The 24,888-nt window shown below is 33.0% G+C and overlaps 5 protein-coding genes and 1 non-coding gene across 6 annotated transcripts; all 6 read left to right on the forward strand.

The window, feature by feature from the left end:
• Positions 1-270: 270 nt before the first annotated feature.
• LOC111292588 (protein SOSEKI 2-like) lies at positions 271-2,560 on the forward strand. Its single transcript, XM_022885029.2, has 5 exons — positions 271-852; positions 930-999; positions 1,096-1,208; positions 1,314-2,082; positions 2,200-2,560. The coding sequence occupies exons 1-5, from the start codon at positions 666-668 to the stop codon at positions 2,318-2,320; spliced, it is 1,260 nt and encodes a 419-aa protein (XP_022740764.2). The 5' UTR covers positions 271-665; the 3' UTR covers positions 2,321-2,560.
• A 3,608-nt stretch (positions 2,561-6,168) lies between these two features.
• On the forward strand, positions 6,169-7,079 carry LOC111292100 (protein DOWNSTREAM OF FLC-like). Its single transcript, XM_022884314.2, has 2 exons — positions 6,169-6,357; positions 6,464-7,079. The coding sequence occupies exons 1-2, from the start codon at positions 6,210-6,212 to the stop codon at positions 6,787-6,789; spliced, it is 474 nt and encodes a 157-aa protein (XP_022740049.2). The 5' UTR covers positions 6,169-6,209; the 3' UTR covers positions 6,790-7,079.
• A 142-nt stretch (positions 7,080-7,221) lies between these two features.
• On the forward strand, positions 7,222-11,418 carry LOC111292099 (type I inositol polyphosphate 5-phosphatase 5-like). The gene is made up of 10 exons (XM_022884313.2): positions 7,222-7,596; positions 7,694-7,787; positions 7,885-7,959; positions 8,371-8,461; positions 8,628-8,732; positions 8,996-9,572; positions 9,671-9,864; positions 9,954-10,062; positions 10,215-10,363; positions 10,462-11,418. Exons 1-10 carry the CDS (start codon positions 7,480-7,482, stop codon positions 10,682-10,684), a joined length of 1,734 nt encoding a protein of 577 aa, XP_022740048.2. The 5' UTR covers positions 7,222-7,479; the 3' UTR covers positions 10,685-11,418.
• Positions 11,419-11,653: 235 nt separating this feature from the next.
• TRNAI-AAU (transfer RNA isoleucine (anticodon AAU)) lies at positions 11,654-11,727 on the forward strand. The gene has a single exon. It is a non-coding gene; the product is annotated as a tRNA-Ile (tRNA).
• A 4,829-nt stretch (positions 11,728-16,556) lies between these two features.
• LOC111292514 (bZIP transcription factor, putative (DUF630 and DUF632)) lies at positions 16,557-21,916 on the forward strand. Its single transcript, XM_022884937.2, has 5 exons — positions 16,557-18,272; positions 18,422-18,493; positions 18,977-19,191; positions 20,760-20,983; positions 21,089-21,916. The coding sequence occupies exons 1-5, from the start codon at positions 17,216-17,218 to the stop codon at positions 21,741-21,743; spliced, it is 2,223 nt and encodes a 740-aa protein (XP_022740672.2). The 5' UTR covers positions 16,557-17,215; the 3' UTR covers positions 21,744-21,916.
• A 518-nt stretch (positions 21,917-22,434) lies between these two features.
• Positions 22,435-24,460, forward strand: LOC111292107 (uncharacterized). The gene is made up of 5 exons (XM_022884322.2): positions 22,435-22,573; positions 22,665-23,283; positions 23,399-23,452; positions 23,558-23,742; positions 24,152-24,460. Exons 2-5 carry the CDS (start codon positions 22,686-22,688, stop codon positions 24,236-24,238), a joined length of 924 nt encoding a protein of 307 aa, XP_022740057.2. The 5' UTR covers positions 22,435-22,573; positions 22,665-22,685; the 3' UTR covers positions 24,239-24,460.
• The last annotated feature ends 428 nt before the right edge of the window (positions 24,461-24,888 follow it).

Genomic DNA, 24,888 nt, shown 5'->3' on the forward strand with positions numbered 1-24,888 from the left:
TAAACAATATTTTATTGTGTCCTAAGATCATTTGATCAAAATTTTTGCATACAGTAATTGATAAAGCCAAAATAAATTAAAAAAAAAGAAGTGATACGGCACATCTCGAAGCCATTTTCTTATAAATTTGATTCTCTATACTGTACCCACTGCTACTCACAAAAGCCAACAGTAACCAGTTACTGCAATTGTCGGGTTTCCCATTATACTGTGATCCTCTGCTTAGTAATAAAGGCAGTTAAAATCACAGACGTTAACTTCCTAGAACACAGAGCTATTATTGCAGAAGGCTTCAAGCTTCTCTGAATTGGTTTGTTACGGGCCAATTTTCTTGATCTCTTTTATGCCTCAGTTCGGGATCAGAGCATTGCCAAAAGTCAAAATAAATTCATTTACGACTATGAGTCTGTGACCGTGACCCAGCACTCGCATTCAATGTCATTCCATTTCTACTAGCCATAAATTGTAGAAGAATCCAAAGTTGATACTGCTTCTTTTGCGACCTTTTTGGTGACCTTTCTTTTTTACCTGTTCATCTTTCCCTTTCACTATCTCCCAGTCGTGCAGGGGATGAATATTAAGGACGACTTTGGGGTTTGTCAAACTTGAAAAACTAAGTGACTAACAAGAAGTCAAGAACAAAGAGGAAGGAGGGTGAAAGAAACATGGATGTGAGAACTGGGAGAGCGAGGGAAAGCAGCCCAGACAGGGCCAAAGTTTGCATGCAGCCAAAGGTCCTGAAACCCATCAGAAAAGTTCAAGTTGTTTACTATCTGACTAGAAACGGCCAGCTTGAGCATCCTCATTACATGGAAGTCACCCATTTGGTGAACCAACCACTTCGTTTGAGAGGTAATTCAAACTCTCAGTCTCATCTGCCCATTTCGCTACTATGATCACCTTTATGTCATTCTTTTGTTGTTTCATAGATGTAATGGAAAGACTCACAGCTCTCAGAGGCAAAGGAATGCCCTCTCTTTACTCTTGGTCTTGCAAAAGGTAATTGCCATTTTTCTTCTTAATTAAACCATCAAATTGTATTTTCCCCCTTTTTTGTGTGTCTCTTTTTTACTATTATTAGTGTTTGATTATTAGGAGTTACAAGAATGGTTATGTATGGAATGACTTAGCAGACAATGACATCATTCCTCCATCAGATGGAGCTGAATATGTACTCAAAGGCTCGGAATTGGTTGAAGGTTGCTCTGGTCAGCTACTTAATTTCCATACTTAAATTACCTTGAAAGTTTTTAGAAAACTACTTTATTTTTTTATTCAATTTTGTGACGGAAAGGATAATTTGTTTGTTGCAGAAAGATCACAGCAACTGCAGATCAGCAACAGAGTTCCACATTTTCAGGAACCAAGCCTTCAAGCCAAACAAAAATCCCCAACTTTTACACTGACTCGACACAGGGGAGCCCAAGAAGTAGAGAGGACAGCATGTGAAGAGCAAGAATTCGATGAAGAGGAAGAGGAAGAGGAAGAGTATGAATTGGATGAGGAGAAGACATCTTACACAAGCTCAACAACTCCCCACTCTCGCTGCTCAAAAGGGGTTTCTACTGATGAACTTGAAGACCAAGAAACCAGTAACCAAGAACCTCAAAAAACAATCTCTCAGCCAGCTCAACAAGAAGCTTCACTTCTATCACCATCTTCCATCCTCTTTGAAAAACAAAACGAAAGCAAAAACAGCATTTCCAAGAGGTTTGAAGATGGCGACCCAGTTGCCACTGGGTCAGCACCAAGTCGTAACTCGGTTCTGCGTCAATTTATTGCATGTGGGAACTTAGCTGTTAATAAAACAAAGAACGTGCCTACTATGAAGCAACCGGTCGTAACAAACAATGTGGTGAAGAAGAGTGAAAATTTGCATAGAGGGGTTCTTTCTAAGAGTGCAGTGAAGGTTGCTGAAGATGATCAGATGATAAACTTCATGTCAGAGAATCCAAGGTTTGGGAACTTACAGGCTGAAGAGAAGGAGTATTTCAGTGGCAGCATTGTGGAATCAATGAATTCTGAGAACCGAATTGTGGCTGAGCCAGTGCTCAAAAAATCCAATTCCTACAATGAAGAAAGGTGATCCATCTGATTCCTGTTTAACTTAAATCAATTTAATTGCTAAAATAGAATATTGATTAATGTTTTTTTATTTCCAAATCACTTAATTATTTATTTTTTATTATGTTTTACCAGGAGCTGCAAGGCTGGACTGAGTGAAACAGTGGAAGAGGAGAAAAAAGACAAGTCTGTAAAAGGGAAATGTATCCCTAGGAAGAAATCATCCAAGCAAAACCAGAAAATGAGGGCTGACTAGGGTAAAGTTGTTGGGGCAGTAATTATTATTAACAATTAAGGGGAATGTTAAAGCTATAATTATCATGATTAAGAGAAATGTTGTGCTCTTCAAAGTAAATGGAAAAATCTTGGGGATTTATTTAATGGCTGAAAGTGAAAGGATGCTTCAATTTTCTGTCCTTTCGATCTGGTTCTGGTTGAAGGAATTATACGAACTAGAACTGTTACTACTTTGTCTCGAGTAGCAGTTTTCATTTCAGAGTTTTGTTTACGTATTCGTATCTACGGATGATAAGTATGTGTTGATTACGTGCAAATCAGCTTTTCTGAAAGGCCGTCTCAAGGAATGAAATGTCTTATTTAAATTGGATAATTTAAATCACGGTATCAATATAAAAGAACGAGAATAATATAATTTAAAATTTTAATAAAAATTATAAATAAATTTAATAAAATTAAATATATATATTTTATGTGAAATAAATAAAAAAGTTATCAAATATAAGAATTGCCAAAGTATAGCTTTATCTATGCAAGCATTTTTACAGCTATCTATGAGATTTCGATTTTGTGTTGATTGAAGCTTTCAAAGTATACATTAGCTCACGAGAAAATTTATTTTTCTCCCTTTTTTGGAAAAAAAGGGCAATTACCAGATATCCCATTAATTAAAAATTTGATTGCTATAAATTAAATTTTAATACATTATTATATTTAAAGGTTGTTTGGTTTATGGTGAAGAAAAGTCATCGACTCTTTACAACCGTAAGCTGTATGCATTTAGAAAGTACATAACCCTTGCTACTCCTGTTTCTAGAAAAGTTTCTTTTTGGCCCAAGTATAAGCTTTTGTTAGTGAGTGCCTTAATTTAGAATAATCTTTAAGGCTAATTAAGGAACTTGTTAGGATACACTTTAACTAGTTAATGTGATGAATTTTAATGCATTAAAATGACAATTTTATGGATGCTCTATGATACTTATTTTTATAAACCACTCCTAGTTAATATTAGTTTCTCGATAAATAAAAAATTAGTTTCATTTCCCTGATTGAATGATATATTATTTTAAAAGCTTAAGGTCATATTTGATGTATAAAATGATGGATAAAATAAAATAATAATTATCTTATATCATATTTGATTTGTATATAAAAAAAAATAGAAATCGTAAGGAGAATTAATTTTTTTTTTAGTATAAAATTATTCAATCTTCTTCAAGTGAAAAGAATTATTTTTAATCCATAAGATTAAACTTACATATTCAATTATACTCTTAAAAATTACATCAATAATTTAAATTATATAAATATTAAAAAAAATAATTTTGATAAATAAATAAATTATTCTATTTTAATTTTTATATACATCAAACATAAAATAAAATGATATTATTTAATTTATAATAACATCTTATCTTATCTTATTATAATTTTGTGTATCAAACATGACCTAAATTAATAGAATCTTGTATACCAAACATAACTTAAATTAATAAAAATTTTCTAGCTATTATATGTAAAATTTAACATGCAGTCTAACATATAAATCAAATAAATGTTTAATGAAGTTGTATACGGTTCCAAATATAAAAAGCATGACGTGCAAGCTAATGAAGGATTAGAAAAACAATGCATTGAGATAAAAATTGTTTAAAGAGAAAGTGATGGTCAGGATTTGAACTCAAAAGAACTCTAATACCATATTAAATTTAATAATAGATTATCTTAAAAATTTAAGTTATACAAAAATGTCTAACTATTATATTTAACTATTATGTTTATGTTATAACATTATTTATCAAAATATTTAACCAAAATAAGTTGATTTATTGAAAATAATTATGACAATTGTAAGTTGGAATTTTTGGGGAAAAAAAAGCTGCAATATCATTGACAAATTGAGAAAAATATACACCAAAAAAGCAAAGGCCAAAGTAAAAGCTTTTCGTTTTGTTGCAAAACTTATAGGCTTTGTTGCTTGGGCCTAATTTCATGGGAAAGATTTGGATGAATGTTAGTATCAATCAAATTTAAATTAATAAGTACTATATTTAATTTTTTTTATATATATTATTGATATTTATATTAAATTTTATTAATTTATTAATTTAAAAATTTTATTAAATTATTTTTAAAACTTTATAAATTTTACTTTAAAAATTTCCCATAAATTTTGTCCTATCTTGGTACGGGTTTTGCGTAAACAATATGACATCTTCTACTCCAATTCCGTATTCAGTTTTCACCAACAGACAGAGATCCAAAGCAAAAAAGTAAAAAGGTGAGAATTTGACAATGCATAGAGCCAGTGGCTAAGACCACAGGTGATCAGCCCTATCCTACAATGACAATTATGATACCGGCTGGCCCATTGGCCATTGGGTACTTTAAAAGAAAAATTAGATTTTCGGCCGTCCAAGGTGTGGGATTAGCAGCCCAGGCCCCAACCAAACCACAGCTGCTTTAGATTCGAGGCATCAACTCACTCCTCGAGATAGAGCAACTGCTTGCTCTATTCTCTTTCCTTCCTAAGAGGAGTTATTGCACTCTCTTTTCCTTTTCACCCGTTTACCTTTCTGACTCTCATCCTTTCCTCTAATGTTCCTTCACTGCAGTCTCATACGTCCTGTTTTGCTTGTGTTGTCAATTTATCTTATGCTTGTCAGTGTTCTTTTGTCGGAGGTCTCTGGTGGCATTTATTGTTACAAGTCCGCTCCTTAATCGGCCATTGTCTGTTTCGAACAATGGACTATGGTGGATGGACAGCCAAGCTATTGAGTTAGAATAAAGGCTAGAAGATGATACCGTGGGATTAACGACAGATCATGAAGTGAATAAACAAGGATTCATGGGAGGGAAAAGCATTAACGAAAATATGAGTTTGATGGATGTAAAACGGGTTTAAGAAACTATTAATACAATGAAATTTCATTAAAAACTCAACCAATGCAGCACCCTAAGCACATTATTAGCCAACTAAAATAAATTGTAAATAATAATTAATGATATGTTGGCAAGTTTCTTTGTTGGGATTGGATTTCGTCGATAAAACATATAGTTAATTACTTGAGTGTTTCATTAAGAGCCCTAATAATTAAGATTCATTACCTTTTTTTTAAATTCCATGCTTATAATTTACCTTCATGTGATGCACGCTAGCAATAACTTTTGATCCAAAATTTATGCATGTGTTATGCACATGATTTGCCTCTTCTTCATTTTAAAATTCTATAAATATTTAGCCACTTAATTAAAAAAATTATAAAATAATATGGTTTTGTAATAGGGATCGATAACATTCAATAAAGTCTACATTAATAACTACATTTTATTGACAAAAATATCAAGTCAAAGACTGAAAACTGAATTTTTTTTTTTTCATGTCTTTAAGTGATCTTGTTTACCATGCTAACTTCTTTTCAGGCTTCCCCGCCATTAGGTTCGCATTTGCACATGCATATTAATACTTCTAACATTATGCTGGCTAGGGCTGGCTAAAAGTAGTACTATAATTTATATTTAAACAAAATTTAAGAATTCAAAGTTTAATTCCATATGAACTTCGTGATATTTAATAAATTTAAAATTTAATTTTTTTTTATATTTAGACTGCGTTCTTCAAAACAAAATTTGACGCAAGGGAAGGGTTTGGCAAGTGGATCTGACCGAGCCCCAATTAATGCAAATTTTGAGAACAAAATGCCGCAAGAAGCGAAATCTTTCAATATTGTTTGTGCATGTGACTATCTTCAATGTCCCCACTAGCAGTGTTTTACACATCAACAAGCCCACGTATAGACCACTCCTATAAAATATCCCTCTCATTGCCCCTCTGTTTTCCGTTTTCAGCCTTTCCTTCTCATTGAGAAAGCAATTTTTCTAGCGCCTCTTGCTCTCAATTCAAAGCAATGGCTACTAAGTTGTTCTTGTTGCTTGCTGTCTGTGTTCTCCCTTTGCTCGTTAATGCAAGCAGGGAACCTTTCCGCATCGTCGGTAAAGTTTACTGTGATGCCTGTCGTGCTGGCTTTGAGACATCTAAATGCTCTTACATACCTGGTATCATTAATTAAATTAATCTTTCCACCATCGATTATGGTTTTTTTTCCTTCAATTTTTGTCTCTGATCATCTCTTTCTTGGTTTCTTTTTTTTTTTTTTTTCAGGTGCAAGGTTCGAAATCAAGTGCTATGACAGTATCACTTTAATTCTGAAATACAGCATTGGGGCAGCGACCGACTCAACTGGAACATATAGCATTTTGGTTGAAGATGACCACCAAGACCAAATATGCTATGCTACGCTTGTTAGCAGCCCCATTCCCAGCTGCAGAAATGCGGATCCTAGACGTAATAAGGCCACAGTTATTCTGACCCGCAGCAATGGTGCCATTTCCAACCTTCATCATGCAAATGGAATGGGATTCCTCCAGGATAAGGCAGCCGTTGGTTGCCAAGAACTGCTCGTGAAGTTACTGCAGAATGATGAATAGGGAATTTATGTGATCTTCTTGTTTTAGCATTTTTTTTTTCTTGATTAATTTACGGTGCAAGTCATGATGATGGTGTTGCTGATCGCTCAATATTCACCTGTCATTCTCTTGTGCTCATTAAATATATTGTTTTACATTATGTGAACTTTATCACGGGGGTTATGTAAGATGAAGGTAGGATTTACCCCTTCTAAAATTAATTTATAAGTTTCTAATCATATTAAAGAGACATTGGCCAAAAAATTCATATTAAAGTGACATTTTTTTTATGTTTTAAATATAAATTAAGATTATAAGAAGAGAAGACCATAGAATTGAATGGATAAAAATGAGAATGATGTGTTGTAAAGTACGAAGACAGACAAAGCAGCAGCCATAAAGCAATGTAAAAGTTTGTTGCGATTTGTGAACGGTTTCTTTCATTACCCTTTGATGAGATTATTATGATATAAGTCTTAAACTCTCCGAAAGAATTGGCGCCAAAATCTCATCCTAACAAACAGACCATAGAAAATATTCATTTTCATTATTCTTACAAAAAAAAAAAAAAACCTTTAGAATTCATAAACTCAAAGACCCAGAAGTTTTTTTTCCCTATAACCAATTGGTTATGAATCTCTGTCATTTGACACCCTAGACTATTGGAAAAAGGACAGTTATTTTCTTACAATAATTTTTCTAAGTAACCTAATGAATGAAAGCCAACTCGGGGATGATCAAGACCAATGCATCGACGGCCTCCACCGCCCAACCACCTCCACTGTTACCTCTCCTGATAATTCTGTCAAGAATGACAAGAAAAAGAAGGTATATAATAATAATTATTGATTCTATGCATGGGAACAATTGTAGTTTCTATATTTCATTGATTTGTTTTAATTTTTCAATTGTTGTTGGGATCAAGTTCATTATCCCAAAGATTTTTACTTCCAAGGGACGAGTTAGAGGAGGCTCAGATGATGGTTATGTATCACCAGATTGTGATGGAGTTTCTCCTGGTATTACCCTCTCTTTCAAACTATTTGAACCATTTCTCAATGTTTTTTATTTATTATTATTTAGTAATTCAAGTCTTTTATGGGATATATTTGGTAGAGTTGGAGAAGAAGATTACATCAAGAAGAAAAGAATTTATGGAAGCCTCTCCTTTCATAAGAAAAAGTTTCTCAGGTATGATGAATGTATTAGGTGCAATAAGCCATAATTTTCCTTTGCAGGATCTGCTTATGAAAATGTTGATATTATATATTTTATAACTTATAATAATAGGGGGTGACAACTTTCATTTCTTTTATGTGTAAAGTGTATAAGCCACGTATCCCATTAGCAGGGAGACCAATTTCTTCTCATCTGCCGTAGAACTTTGGTAGCTTACCTAACAAGAAAATTGTTTGATTTATAAGGCTGATATTTGTAATTGAAGGGGAAGAATATATAAATAGATCAGTGGAAGTTTCAGTTCTGATATTGATATTGACCCTTTGGCTATATCATTGACAAAATTGTTGCTGTTACAATCTAGAACTGGAAGAGGGAAAAAAATAATGTACACCATGATGCTAATTTCTTATCTGCTCCCAGAAAGAAAGGAAACTGGAGGGTTAATCGAAGGGCTGAATCTCTCGAATTTTGAGTGTTCCATGGCATCAGCGACTGAAATTCGGGATTTTCGGTATGGATATATTCCTTTTTTTTTGCTAAATCAGAGTTAATATTATTAAAACGTTGGAATGGATATATTCCTTTGTTATGGTTTATCTGTTCAGTGAATTGTCATTTTACTTTTGATCATGCCTATGTTATATCTCACAGCAGGAATGCCATGGTTGGGCTTGCAGGATATTTGTTGCAACTTGGAACGTGGGAGGGAAGACACCCAACAGTGACATGAACCTGGAAGATTTCTTGCTAATGGAGGGCTCTGCAGATATATATGTCTGTGGGTAAGATTGACTCAGGATTCCGTTTAATCTTTTCAGTTTTTGGTATATGTCAGAAGTATATATTTACAATCACATGATATGGAGATACCTTAAGCAAGACAATAAGAAAGAAATAGTGTTAATTTGTCATGAGTTGTTTCCTGATTTTATTATATGACACTGCAATAACAAACTTACATGCAGACTTTCATTAATATCATTTTGTTAGAGCACTGCAATGAGAAGATTTGGAGCATGTTTTACTTAGCATATTAATTTCCCAGGTTTCAGGAAATTGTTCCACTCAATGCGGGAAATGTTCTAGTTGAAGACAATGAACCTGCTGCAAAATGGCTGGCCCTTATAAACCAAGCACTTAACAAGCCGCATTACAATTCCATTTACGCTTCTCCTGACACTGGCCAAGGTTCGAAGCACTCCAACAACAATACCTTGAAGGAGTCAAAATCTCCTAACAGTCATCACATTTTCCACAAACCTGCTCTCAAAGTCCTGAGTAAGAATTTCAGGGCTGAAAGTAGCCTTCTCAAGACTTGCAACTGTCCTATTGATTCCACACATGGGGACAAGCGAAGGCAAAGGAAGCTTAGGGATTTAGCAAGTAAACTAGACCTTGGTCCCCTCCCTGTGCGTCGTGATGGTACTGGAGATGAGTTGGTTGAACTTTTTGATATGTCCCCATATTTTTCGACTGGTCAGGTGGATTACCGGCTCATAGCTAGTAAGCAGATGGTTGGGATTTTCCTCTCAGTATGGGCTCGAAAGGAGTTAGTGCCATACATTGCTCATCTAAGAGTTTCCTGTGTAGGAAGAGGAATAATGGGACGCCTGGGCAACAAGGTAATTAGCATATGGATGACATACTTGATCAAACATTGATTGCATTGCCAGAGAATATTCTAAGAAGTTTAATTAATATGGGATAATCAATATTGCAGGGCTGCATAGCTGTAAGCATGTCCTTGCACCAAACGAGCTTTTGCTTCGTCTGCAGTCACTTAGCTTCTGGCGAGAAGGAGGGTGATGAGCTCAAGAGGAATGCTGATGTTACTGAGATACTCAAAAGCACACAGTTTCCCAAGATTTGCAGAACTCCAAATCCCCGAGCCCCAGAGAAAATTATTGAGCATGAGTATGTTTGCATTGACAACCATTTTTTTTTTAAATTTCTATTCTGTCTTTCGTTTAACAATTATTGTTCTTATAAACTAAATTTTGCAGCCGAGTAATATGGCTTGGTGATTTAAATTATCGGGTAGCCTTGAGCTACGAGAAAACAAGGACTCTTTTGAAGGATAACAATTGGGACACCCTTCTGGAGAAAGATCAGGTTTGTCACTTTCTACTACTCAGAATTAAAGAAACAAGATTCTTAAGATGGGAAAGGTTAATAATTGGGACTCTTTGGATGAATTACATTGGACTGTTAAAATTTCTTTTATGTTTTCACTTGGCTGACCTGTTCTTTCCTTTGGAGTGCAGTTAAATATGGAGAGAGATGCCGGAAGAGTCTTTAATGGCTTCAAAGAGGGACGGATACTGTTTGCTCCTACTTACAAGTATTCCCATAATTCAGATTCATATGCCGGAGAAACTGTCAAATCCAAGAAGAAACGTCGAACCCCTGCATGGTGCTTTCGCCTTCTTACATTAATGAGCATGAATTATGAACAAATTAATTGATTGTTAAACTGGAACTTTGATTCTTTTGAAACATGAAATATTTCAGGTGTGATCGGATATTATGGCACGGTGCTGGCATTGAGCAATTATCTTATATTCGTGGCGAGTCAAGATTCTCTGATCACAGACCTGTTTCTGCTTTCTTTTCAGTTGATGTCGAAGTAAAAAGAAATTTCAATAACAAATTCAGGAAAGGTTATTCCTGTGGCGTAAAGAGATTGGAGTATGAAGATTTCATACCTAAAAGGCATAGCTTCTACGAGTTCTAACTGAAAGCTTCAGTTGTTTATTTTGTTTAGATCATAAAGTTTCACTTGTATTTATTTTCCTCTGAAATCCTTTTATTTCTTTTTCTTTTTCTTAATTTCTTCAGAGGCGTAATGAAATGTAACAAATGATCTGAGCTATATACTAGACTAGGATATATATATTTATATTCATATATAACTCAACTATATCGATTGATGTAAAGCAACTTCCTAAGGAACTCGAAACTTAATCCAGATGGTTCATGCAGTTAGAGGTGGCATTTAGCATGTTTGGGTTCAAATCCCAGCAACTGCAACTGCGGCATTTGAACATGCAATGATCCACTTACTTTTCAGTCTTTGCTTGACTCAAAATACTTAGTACTCCTTTAAATCCCAAATTCCAGATTGAAGTTAACCCTTAATCATCTATGTTCTCTCGCAATAATGGCATGTATTTAAGTCGATTTCTCCTCTCTGAATTAGAAATTCTGCTGGCAATGGTAGCTCTTCAGTTGCAGTTTATATAATCTTGCGAAGTTATGCTAGATATATCCGCAACTTCATTCATTTGAATACTGTCCTGCTGATCATTAGCCTTTGCTTGTTACATATCTGGCCAATCAGTCACAGCAAGTATATTCTGGGCACCATACGTGCCATCTCAATGCGATATTGTCTGAGGACCAAATGAGTAGTGACCATATTTAAGAGGATTATTACAGATTCTGCATTGTTTTCTTGGCTAATATCAATTTCTTCGGATCGGTAGGAACAACTGGATTCATGGTCTGTTCTCCAGCTCTTGTCCGCTAAACCTAGTCTATTTCCCTCCATGGGCACTTGGAATTCTGGCAAGCATATAATGCATTCAGGGTAACCTCTCGCTCAAGAGCACACTTCCACTATTTTCCTCGTACCATTCCAGCTTTTATCACAGGCAACTATTCTGTCTTTATATAAGAAATTTTAAAATTTCCAAACATATATGGCCTATTAGCTCAGTTGGTTAGAGCGTCGTGCTAATAACGCGAAGGTCGCAGGTTCGAAACCTGCATGGGCCAATTTTTTTTTAAATATTTTCCTATTCTTCTGAAGTCTGACAATAAGCGCACTCTACACAGCAAAACTGCAGCTCCTGCGTCAGTATTGAACTTACTAAATTTGGATTCTAGGCACTAATGGAAACCTCTCTTGAAATGCCAACATCCATGAAACTATACCTTCCCATTCTGTTTCTATCACATTCAATATACAAATTCAATGCAACTAGGTGTCCAACAAAGGTTACAAAAAATATCGTTCCAACTGAAGTCCAACTCAAATTACAACTAAGAGACCTAGAATCCTTAAAAATATAATTGTATTTGATCAAGTTTGATGCAATTTGAGTTGTGAAAGAGACATGAAATACCTAATCATTAAAATCCCACTGTGAATGTTTCAATCTCAATGTCAAAATCAGGGACAACCCAACTACTAAATGATCTAATCAATATACACATCTTCTGTCTTCTGATATGCTGAGAGCATCTAATCGAACTCCCCAATGGACTTCAAGTTAAAAGAATTGGCAACTCATCTCATCAACCTCCAAACTGTCAAACTGTAGCTCATTAGTTACTCTTTTCTTTCTTCAGCCCCAAAACTATAGGCCACCAGCTAACATGACAAATCCTTACCATTAAAACTAGCAAGCACAATGTCACTAATAATAAAATAATACACCAACAAACTGCATTATAACTTATTATCCCAATTCCTATGGCAAATTTACCAGTCCCAGCATCCCAGATGTCCCAACTCCCTATGGTAATCTATTGCATACAGGTTTTGTTGGTGGATTAAGATGGTTTTGATCAGATAAGCGCTTTAATTGGTGAGGTTTAAAAAAAAAATAATAATAAAAGATCACCTTCGATGACAACTCATACATAGAACACAAAAGTGAGAAAGAAAAAACCATTATTGCGATAAGCATTGCACGATGATGAGCTTGCAGTTCCAAGTTCTAACATCGAATCAATTTTAGTAATATTTAGAACCAATCCAATGACCAAGAAAATCATTGGAGTTTGCGAAAAGAAAAATAAAATAAGGTTGTCGTCCTAAAACGCAAAGGGAAAAAAGAAAAGCAGAATTGAAAGTTCATTTCCCAAAGTAATCAAAGATAAATGCATGCAGGCTGATTAAAGATGTGCAAAGAAAACAAATAAAAAATCGGCTAAATTGGTCACAATCGTTCATTTTGATGTAAAAAAATAGAATTGATCATTTGAAATGCATAATTTTCGATTATTACTTATTAAATATTTTATTTTAATTTGGAGAATTGAATAACTTAACTTATTTTTTCGTAAATTTTTTTGTACAAAAAAAAATGCAAAGAAAGTATGCATTGCTATCCTCCATAAATGTCACAAGGATTAGTATAATTCAAAGTGCAAAGAAAAAAAAAACCTTGATTAGCATGCTTTTCCCCCCTTTTAATAAAAGACGACAAAAGAAAGCACGGGTCATATCACTCCAAATTTGAAAACGAAAAAGGAAACTACATCAAAAGAATTTGAAGGGAAGTACCCATAAATCACATCAGAAATATGCAAATGAACATGAATTAATTGGAAATTATAAAGCGTTATAATTGATCTAAATTTTTTTTTTGAAAGTAATATTACAATTTCATCCTTTCCATCCAATATCATTAAAAATTTAAAGAATTATGACATGTTTATATGCAATTTTACACATTTAAATGTTTATATGCAAATAAAAATTTTAAAAACCATAAATATTTAATATTAAAAAATTTCAAATCTCAAATAAATATAAAAATAATAAGAAATTATAGTAAATTATTATTCAAGAACCTAATTTAATGAACATGTATTAGGTATTGATTAAAATAATAACATAAATGAAAATGAAAAAAAAAAAAAAAGGTATAACAACCAATAGGATCGATGTAGGTTGAAATGGTCAATACGACTAGGGACAGGTTAGTATAGACCAATATGAAAAGTGAAACGGTACATGCACTTAGATGTATGTACTCATCAAATACATTTAATGAAATAGATGAATCTAAAATGTTTTTTAAAAAATGATTAATAATAATAAAATATTACATAAAAGTTATGAATGTGTGATGCAATTTACTCAATAATTCTTCTGATCAAGCAAAAAAAAAAAAATTCATACTCATTTAATACAATCACATAAAATTTTATTTTTAAAATTCTATTATAATCCATAAAATTTTTAATACTTTTCACTTAAATCTTTAGAATAAAACTTACAAATAAATGAGTGGAGAGTGCAATATGCATGTAGCACTATCTGAATTTTTATTTTAAAATTAGCATTATTTATGCAATCCATCATTATTTATGTCTACACTTTTTCATATTTTAATGCATTTAGCACAATCTTGAAAAAATTTGGTTCAATTTCCATTATTGAAGCAAGCATATTATTGTACTATATCTTTCACCCTAAGAAAATAAGGTGAAGTAAATTAAAACACAAGCATTAGCCATCCAAAAATGCAAACTGTCATGCATTAAACACTTCATTTCCCTCAAAAAGGTCGAGGAATATTAAAGAAGAATTAACTATTCAAGTTTTCATAGTTGCTTGTCCTATATAAAAGGGTAACCTACAAGACATAGCATGGTGGATTGCATGTGAATGCATGAAGTTAAAACCCTTTTTTTTTTTTTTTTTCTTTTCTTTTACTTTTCCAAGTTGCTTAGTACTTTTAAGTTAATTCAAAGCTATAAAAAAAGATGCCTAATTAGTATAAAAAGATACATTGCAATATTTGTAGTGAAAATTTACTAAAAAGATTTAAAATTAACTACCATTTAGAATATTTAAATTGTAATTACCATTAAAACTATGTTCAAGTTAACTTACATTTGTAAAACTATAGTTACCAAGCCACCTAGTAATTCCTATTTGGTTTTCAAAATCTACCATAGGATTGTGCATAACATGTGTTTCTTTCCACTTTTCACAAAAATTTCTACAATTGTTTACTCTTTTTTTTTTGTCTCTTCAATTAAATTGGGTTTTTTTTTTTTTGGGTAAAGTATCATTCAATCTCCTCTTTTTACCCATCTCCATTGAAAAAAAAAAACCAAAAACAATAAAAATTTATGTCATTCAATTGTAATAGCAATTAATTAAGATGATATTAACAGCAATCTACCCATTAATAATAATCATTGACAATTGCCCACTTCCACTACCAACCTGATCAGTAAAATTCTGTACCCTTTAAAAAAAAAAAAAATCCCAATCCCAATCCCAATTCCAATCTCAAACCCATACTCATTTCTTTCTTTTTTGGTCTTTTTAATAAATTTTTTGTTAAGACATTTTTTTATGTAAAAAATATGATAAGTTATTTTAATACGAAGTTTAATTCAATTAATTTATAAAATTATTTTAAAAAATAATATTAATAAGTTTAAAATTTTAATCCATAGGATATGTATTTTATTTTTTTTATTTTAAATTACAATTTCATTTAAAAACAAATAAGTTACTCATACTAATAAAGTGAAATAATTCATCAAATAAGGATCTTCTTCCTTAAAAAATAATGGGGATATCTATTATTTTGTTTTAGAATGATTAATGTACATGGAAATTAATAAGTTACAAAAATTTTAACAATTTTAAATTAAGAAAATAGATGAAAATTAATTAAAAAATAGCAAGGTAAAAAAGTTTAAATAAAATTGTATAAAAGTAAAAAAAAATACTAATATTAAAAAATAAAATTTTTTTTTTTATATTCTTGAATATTCCAATCACTGTCTCATAAAAAAAAAAAAAAAAACAAGAGAATATTCAGTAATGAGCTATTCTTTAGTAAAACCAACGCTAATGAGCTATTCTTTAGTAAAACCAAAGCCCACTTCTGCAAGTGGAGAATTGGACAGTCAGTCACCCACTAGGTAGAAGAAGCTCATAAAAAATTTCAATTTTAACTGCATTTTTTTAGTATATAAAAAATGCTAATCAATGCATAATAACACTATTTAAGATGAAATTATATACTTGAATTTGATAAAAATAGTACATTAATTATAAAAAAAATTATATTAATAATTAAATAATCATTAATAAATGCTATAAACATTCATTAACCAAAATTTTAATAAATTATTAATTAAATTACATAAAAATATTTTTTAAAAATTTTGAATGAAGATATTTTAAAAAATATTTTTGTAAAGGTTTAATTTAACAAAATATTTAAAATATTAATTAATTAAAATTAAAAAAAAGACTATAAAAAAAAATCAAATCGTTGCTTATGAGAGAGTTGAAAATACATTTTATTTAGCTGGCTTTATACAGAAAAGGAGAGAAAAGGTAAACATAACTCCCCAAAAACCCGGATTTTAGTGGAGCCGTTAGAGGGTACATCCGGAAACATGAAAGGGCAAATCTGTCAATAAGCACATTTCCCAATGCCGTAAAAAGCAGGTTTTCTTCTCATCTGACACACTTTGAACAATCTCTTCTGTAAAAATAAAATGCTAATTTTCTCAAAATTTTTATACAATAATAAAAAGATTTTTGGTTAACAACTGCTCTAAAACATTTTTATTTTGGGTTATTATTAAAAATAATAATTTTATATTTCAAAAAAAATATTTTATGTAACATTAAATATTAATATCAAAATAGTTTCCTCAAAAAAATTATAAGTTTAGGATTTTAAAAAAAAAATCACACTAATAGCTAATTTCTGTATTTAATAGTATAAATTTTTATGTTCTTAAGGTATTTATTAACAAAAATATTGGAAAATATATATTTTACAAAAAAAACTGATTATTTAAAGTTGGAGACCTCTGTTTTTTTTTTTCTTTGGTTTTATGAAATGGAATAAATGAAGAAATAACACATAAACCGAGGCAGGCTCCTTCTCTCACTATCCACTGTATCAGATTCCACTTTTATCTCTGTTTTTTCTTTTTCTTTTTTTTTGTCATTTTGCTCTCATTTTCTTCTTCACAAAAAAATCTCCAAATTGCTTCAGGGTCTTCTGAGTTTCAAAGATGGAATTCGGATTGGCTTCTTCTTAGCTTTCATCCATCAATGTGCTTGATTTTATTACTCTCCAACCACTCTTTCTTCTGCATTGCCTCTGTTTTCTTCTCTCGTCTCTGTCTGTCTAGTTGAAAACTACTAGTCCTCTGTTTTCTCTTTTGCTATTTTCCCACTGTTCTCTCTTTCATTTCTCGTTTTCGTTTTCCCTCTCTTGTCTCAATCGTCATTGAAAGGCCTTTCTCCAACTGGGTTCCTCGCTTTGTGTTGTAACTCTTCTGCTTTTGTGCCTGAAAAATTTGCTCTGTTCTCCTCTGTTTTCTTGGTTTTAAGAGAGTTTCTACAACAAAAAATAGGTTTTTTATACTAAAATGACTTCCTTAATTTTAACCCAAAGTTGGGTTTTTTTATGTTATCCTTTAGTCATTAGCCAAATGTGTTAATTTCGTGAACTGGGTCATTTTGTTGTTGGTAAAAAAAAAAATGGGTTGTGGAAACTCAAAAGGTGATAAAAATGAAGCCTTGCGTCTGTGTAAAGAAAGAAGGAGATTCATAAAGCTAGCTATCGAATCGAGGTATGCTCTTGCCGCTGCACATGTTTCTTATATTCAATCTCTTAGAAATATTGGCATCGCTTTAAGAAGATTTGCTGAAGCTGATATATTGATAGAGTCTTCTCTATCAACCTCAGCTACTGAGCTTGACAAAACACCTTCCCATTCCTCCTACCCTTCGCCATCTCCTTCTCATTTAGGAGCTGAGGTTTCTGATTCACCATTGAATAATGAGAGCCCCATTTCGCCGGAAACGGCGAATTTGAGTTACATGAGAGCAGGGAATAGTGCTGCTGTGACTGTTAAGGTTAATCCTAGTACTGGTAGTTTTGTGGAGGATGACTCATTGGCAATGGCAATGCCGCCGCCTCCACCTCCTCCTTTTGAGTCAGGTTCTTCTTGGGATTTTTTCGATCCTGTTGATGACAGCGAGAGTTTTAGATTTGTGGGGAATAATGGGGTGGATATGGATTTTGAGGATTTGAGAGAGTGGAGAGAGTTTCGGAGCAAAGGGGTTGATCATGGTGGTTTGGATGAAAATAATGCGTGGAATGAAGGAATTTTGTGCCAAGAATCTGGGAGAAATGCCGATAGTTCAGCAACTCGTAATCATAGTCGTGGTAGTTCAATGGAGCATGATATGTTTTTTATTGGATTAGGGCGAGGAAATTCTAGTATTAGGCAGACAAATGACAAGGAAGTGAGGCAGCTAGGTGAGGAAGATAATGTAAATAGGCCAGGTGAAACTTTGATTGGCAAAGGTTGTCTTGAACAATCAAGTTCAAAGAGGGAAAAGGCTGCTGCAGATAAAGATTTATATGAAGAAAGAGAGGACCCTTCTGAGTTTATAACCCACAGAGCTAAGGATTTTCTTTCAAGCATAAAAGATATTGAGCATCGTTTCTTCCGAGCCTCTGAAGCAGGCAGAGAAGTCTCCAGGATGCTTGAGTCAAACAAAATCAGGGTTGGATATTCCGAAGCTGAAGGTAATCATGTTTTATCCTTGAGGAACAGTTTATTTCTCTGTGAACTTCTACCTTTGGATTTTGGCTCCTTTATTGTCTATTCAAAGCTAGCTACATATACAACTGAATTGTCTTCTGCTAGCATCTTATGAATAAATTAATTCTTGCAGGGGGATCCTCAGCTTTTCTGGCAGCTTTCCAACTTGTTTGCTGCCAAGGAAAGACTGCTTTTGTTTCTCATGGTAAGTTCTGTCTTCTGTATCTATCCTGCGGGCTGGAACAATAAGTTTTTGTATCTATCCTGTGGGCTGGAACAATAAGTCAATTTTCACTGGAGAAAGAGCTTATTACAATCTTGATATTTTGCATTTATTTTATGGCGGTAGTTGTAAAAATTAGACGCCTTTGCATTCTTGCATAAGGTGGGATTAGAGTAGACCACCATTATGATGAATTGAATGCTATTTAGCATAGAGAAGCAAGGTTCAACTGTTTGTTTTTCTCTTTTCTATTTCTTTTTTAAGTGATTGGTTTTTTTCTTTTTTTTTTTTTTTCTTTTCTGATTGTGGTATTCATTTGTCAGATGTTAGTTATGGTCATAATATGTCTAGCATACAGCCAATTGTAGGATAATCTTTTTCAACTTAGTGGATTTTTACTTGTTTAACTTTTTTACGTAACCACTTATGAATATTTCATTCTTTTCTCATGTCATAATATTGTAGAGCCAGTACAACATGTAACTAAAGTCATACATTGGAAGAGGTCAGCATCTTCGAGGTCTTCTTCATCAAGGAATCCACTAGCCTCAGCATCTAAAGACAATGCTGATGATAGCGGAAGTGACTTTATTGAAGAGTTCTGCATGATTGCTGGTAGTCATTCGTCCACATTGGACAGACTGTATGCCTGGGAAAGAAAACTCTACGATGAAGTAAAGGTACTGATTGAAACGTCTTAAACATATTTTAGTGGTGCATATCTTCTCTTTTCTTTTTTTTTTTGTCAGAGAATATCTTGATGCACACATATTGGGAACTTGAATTCAAGAGAGCAATGTTGGTTTTGTGGTATAAGTTCTAATCTCATTGTTGGTTTTCATGGCTATAAGATATCTTTGTTTTAGATATAAAGGATTGTTTTTCTTTTACACCCGAGAATTTAAGCAGTTTAAAAGGGCTTAATAAATTCTTACAGAGCTTATATTTAGCATTTACATATATTTATTTCTGAGGTCTCAAGAATCTATGCATTAACAAGAACCTTTTGGAGTACTACTTTAAAAGGAGAATATTATTATTTTTTGTGATTGTTGTTTGGTAAATATACGATGAAAAGATGATCTGGTTGCTTGAATAATTATACTATGTGAAGGACACTCGAACAACTGCGTTGTATGTACTACATTATGTGTTTTCCCTGTCAATAATACCCATACACAATTTCCTTTTGGCTTAGCCGACGTGTTGTTTTAGAGGTAGACCTTCCGTGGGTGACTGGACATGTGTTGTTTCCTCTTTCTTTTTCTCTCTTTTGATGCAAGGGAAATTTTATCTTTTGCTCAAACTTCTTATTGCAATGAAGCATAGTCAATCTAAATTACAGGATTGCTTTAAATGCTGATGACATGATTGTTGAACATTGGCATGTATAATCTTATTTACCAACTTGAAGGTTTAAAAATTCCCTGAGCAATTGTTTATGCAAGATTCCTGGCTAAATAAATTAACTGTCTTCTTTGCAACTAATAAAGAAATGTTTCCAAACTCTTGGAGGCTGGAGCTTTGTTTTATGTATTTGTCTTGTTTTTCGAACAGCTACTGAGCATTGAACGTGAAACCACAAAAGTTAAAATGTTCTTTCTGTTTTAAGGACAAATTAAGATATTTGGACTCCAAGGTTCATATCTCTTATCTCCAGATATTTCTGTATGTAAAATCCCACCAAAAGACTGGCATAGGATGGCTAATATGATTAGCTTCTATCCTCATATGTGTATCCTTTCTATTCTCCTAGTTTCTTCTACTTCAGACACCACAAATGCTGTTACTCCTTAATGCTTCTTTCATTTGGTTTCCGAAATGACAGTAATAATGGTTCTTAGTTTCTGTAATAGGTACAAAATCTTTGGTATATGCTTTACATTTCAATATTACCTTTCCTCAAGAACTAAATAGGGACCTTTTTGTGCCACAGGTAGACACATGTATTCATATGACAAAGGATCTCCTTAGTAATTTGTTTTCCTTTTTATATTTTTTATCCCTCATGCAAAGCTTGATTAGGTCATACAGAATCTCTGTTAGGTGATTTTTAGGAAAGTGCAGGTAAGCAAACACGCACATCCATTCCTCTGTGGGACTCGTAGAAAGGCGTTAGGAGTATCAATAAAGTTTACAAGCATCTTTAATCAAAATCTCCCCGTATTAGTAGCATTGCTTTCAAGGTATCTAATTAATAGTATTGCCATTCAATCCTCTGACTTGTTTGCTTCTTTGCAACCTTTAGGCCAGTGAATCTATCAGGAAGGAGTATGATCGGAAGTGTGATCAGCTCAGACACCAGTTTGCTAAGGATTTTAGGACTCAAGTGATTGATAAAACCCGGGCAGTTATAAAGGATCTACACTCCCGGATTAGAGTTGCACTTCATTCTGTTAATACTATATCAAAGCGGATTGAAAAAATGAGAGATGAAGAGTTGCAGCCACAACTTGTAGAATTAATTCAGGGGTGAGTAAAAATATCCTAAAACTTTGTTCTCATATGCAGTGAAATCTTAAGCATTCTCAATCATTGACATTGATATCTTGACTGAAGTAACGCTTGTCTTTGCAGATTTCTAAGGATGTGGAAGGCCATGCTTGAATGCCATCATTCACAGTATATCACCATCTCACTTGCATACCATTCAAGGAACACAACAGGTGCTCCACAGGGAGATACACGCAGGCAGATTATGGCTCAGCTTCAGCAAGAGATCGAATGCTTTGGTGTAAGCTTTACAGACTGGGTCAATAGCCATGCATCCTATTTGGAAGCTCTGAATGGTTGGCTGCAAAACTGTATCATGGAACCACAGGAACGTTCAAAGAACAAGAATCCATTCTCTCCTTATCGATACCTAGGATTCGGACCACCAATATTTGTTCTGTGTCGTGAGTGGTCAGCTGGAATAAAAGCTTTGCCAGCCGAGGAACTTAGTGTTGCCATCAAAGCCTTCTTATCTGATCTTTGCCATCTAATGGAACAACAAGTAGAACAACAGCCGAAGAAAGAGAAATCAGTTGATGCAAACGATGAAGAATCAGAGAGCAAAGATGGTGATACAAATGATGATGCATCTTCAAACTCCTGCTGCATACAAACAAGTTTGACTCGCGTTCTTGATAGACTAAACAAATTTTCGGAGGCCTCTCTGAAAATGTACGAGGATGTTAGACAGAAAAGTGAAGCAGCTCGAATTGCATACCTCAAATTGCAGGCCAACTAGATTTTTCAAGGCTATGTAATTATCAAATACAAGAATATTAAGGTTTGGTTTGGTTGTAAATTTCAAAGAGTTGTTGCACATAGTTCAAAATTGGACTGGAGGAGTTCAAGACTAGTAAATATGCAGATTCAGTCATTTTCTTGATATCATGGGTATTCATAATTTGATTTTAATCTAATTAATCGATTAAATTATTATAATTTGATTAATCAATTGATCATCAAATTAATTTTAATCGCTTAATAAAAATAATTTTAAAAAAGTTTTTATTTTTGATTAATTTAATTTGAAAATCAAATCAACTAAAATTTTAATCGAAATATAAAAAAATATGAAATTAATTATTTTATTTAATAAATTATTGGAATTTTTAATATAATATTTTCATATTTAAATATTTTATTGAATAATTTTATTTAATTTATTTAAAATATAAGAAATTAATAGTTTAAATTTTAATTTAATTATATTTATTATTCAATTAATCAAAAAAATTAATTGATTAAATTTAATTTGAATAAGTAATTTTTAAAATTAAAAAATTTTATTTAATTAATAAAAATAATATAATATAATTCTATTAATTTAATTTTAAATAATTTAATTTAAAATTAATCAACCAACCGAATAATAATCAATCAATTGACTTCTCTCCAAAATAAATAAAATCCAAAATCGCATTTTCAAAATCGTGGGTCAGGCTCCGAATTCCCCCTGTTTCCCGCCCTCACCAAATCGCCAAAACACAAAACCTTTTTTTTTTTCTTCAAAACCCTTAACTTTTTTTTTAAAAATTTATTTTCTCTTCATTTTCATATTCTGATCAACAGGTGAGTAGTATCTCTGAAGCCCCCATTTTTGCTTCTAATTTTCATTTGTTTTGGATGAACCCTTTTTTTTTTTTTCTTTTGTTTTAAACAGATTTAAGCTGAATTGGGGACAATGAACGGAGATAATTTTACGGACTCGAAACCCAAAGTTCGTCCGATTTTGGGTGACATTACAAATCGATCAGTTAAAAGAGGGTTTTCGTCGATTTCGGAAAAGTTAGGGTTTAATTCTAAAGAAGAAGCAGACACCCACTTTACAAAACAAGTTTGTTTAGGTGTACAAAATTTGATCAAAAAGAAATCTAAAAGACCCCAATTTGAACCAAACCCTCATTTTTTGCCTACTTGTAGTGGGGAAATTGATACATTAAAGGAGGATTTGGTGTCGGTTAATGACAAAGTTAGTGAGGTTAAAGAAGGGTTTGATTTGTCTGATAGTGATGATACGTTAGAGCAAGGTGAAGGTGTTATGGAAGTCGGGGATACATTGAATGATAGTAGTTGGAATGAGGGTATGGATCTGGGCGTTGGTAGATTGGCTTCGAGTAAAGGTGGGTGTATTGAGTGGTCGAAGTTGCCTAAAGCGTCCTCAAAGAGTTCTAGGTCATTTGAGTTGGAGAGGTGTGTGGGACTTAAGAATGATGGTTGTGAGAATTTGAATGCCAGTGTTGATATGCTCAAAGCTTGCTCTTGTTCTTTTTGCTTGAAAGGTAACCACTTTAGCTTCTTATCTTGGATTTGTTGTTTGCTACATTAGTGGGTAAGAATGGTTTATCTTGTCATGTGTTATCTAATGGGTTATGCTTGTTTTACACTGATAATCAGCTGCTTACATTTGGTCAGACCTTCATTACCAGGATATCAAGGGTCGAATAGCTGGTAAGTTGAATAGGTATCTTTGCTTTAGTTTCCTTTGTTTTATTTTGGTTGTAATCGTGACATAGAATGTTCATTTCTGTATGAATGTTTTCGACATTTTCTCAGTTTTGAAGAAAAGTCAGAAAGAAGCAAGCATTTTAGTTCAGAAAAGTGGCAGGGGGAAGCAGACTGACATACATAGCCAGGGAAATTTCAATAAATCTTCAAAATTAGAATCTGACCTCATGAGTCAGTGGAGATCACTCTTTCTTAACATGGAGGACATATTTGTTCATGAAAGCAACCAGCTTGTAAGTTTGATATATTCATCTTTAGCCTAGATCTTAATTTCCCATGTCTAAGTTACCTGTGGTCCATTTGTTAAATTACTTCTTGTTCTACAGATTTTACCTTTTTTTTACTTGTTCAACATATTGCTTGAATGATCTGAAGAACTTAGTTTATCATAAGAAGCCCGAGTCATACTGTTTAAAACAAGCCTTTGGTTAAAAAACCTCATTTGAATTTTGTTCCTCATCCTGATTTCTTGGTTTTTGGACTCTTTGAGAGTCTTAGCTCTCTAATCAATGCTTCATTGCTGGAGCTCATGGCTACTTACTATCAGGATAAATTCTTACGATTGCTAACTTTCTATACCTTGAATAGGATTTTTCATGTATAATCTTATATGTGACGGATACAATTGAACTTTTTTGGCAGCAAGCCGGTTACACTGCACTAAAAGATTTGAGGGAGAATTGCAAGATGGATCTGGAGCGAATAACAGGGATGCCTTCAGAGAAATAGTAGCGTTCTTGCGATGCTTCTTCTGATTGTAAGATCATCTTGGTACCGGAAATCCAGTCATTTGTATTTGTATGTCTGCACCTCCATTTGCTTATAACAGATTCTGGGTTCTTGTTTGTTAAACTCTATTGTCTTTGCAATTGTCAAAAAATGTAAAATGTATGATCTCAGTTTGTAATGTCTGTTGTTTTTTAGTATGTGCTAAAAACTATTTTCCATTTTAGTGAACCTCCCATCTTATAAACTTGATTGCTTATGCCTTCTGCTTTGTCCTGTGATTCTGTGTGGTTAGAGGTGATAAATGTTGAATTGATCCAATTGATCTGCTCAATTTGCTTGGAACCAATATGATCCATGTAATTTAGAATAATCAATTATAATGAACTCAAACCTGCACTTGAAATGATAATGAACTCAAGCCTGCACTTGAAATGACCAAATTTGATTCTGAATTGAATTCGAATTGAATAACTATCTGCTTTTTATCTAAAATGTGATAAAATTCAATCTAAACGCAAAAGATCTTCCGACTTGCTTGAAACCCAACTTGGATTGATTTTAAAAGTCAATAGCTTTAAATGACAGAAAATGTAAAACCCAAGGTGACCTGCACCACCTAATGGTTACCTCTACATGTGGTAGAGCCCATG

The sequence above is a fragment of the Durio zibethinus genome, chromosome 10 (assembly GCF_047325235.1).
Source record: "Durio zibethinus cultivar Kanyao isolate XHJ-2024 chromosome 10, ASM4732523v1, whole genome shotgun sequence".
Classification (NCBI taxonomy): Eukaryota; Viridiplantae; Streptophyta; class Magnoliopsida; order Malvales; family Malvaceae; genus Durio; species Durio zibethinus.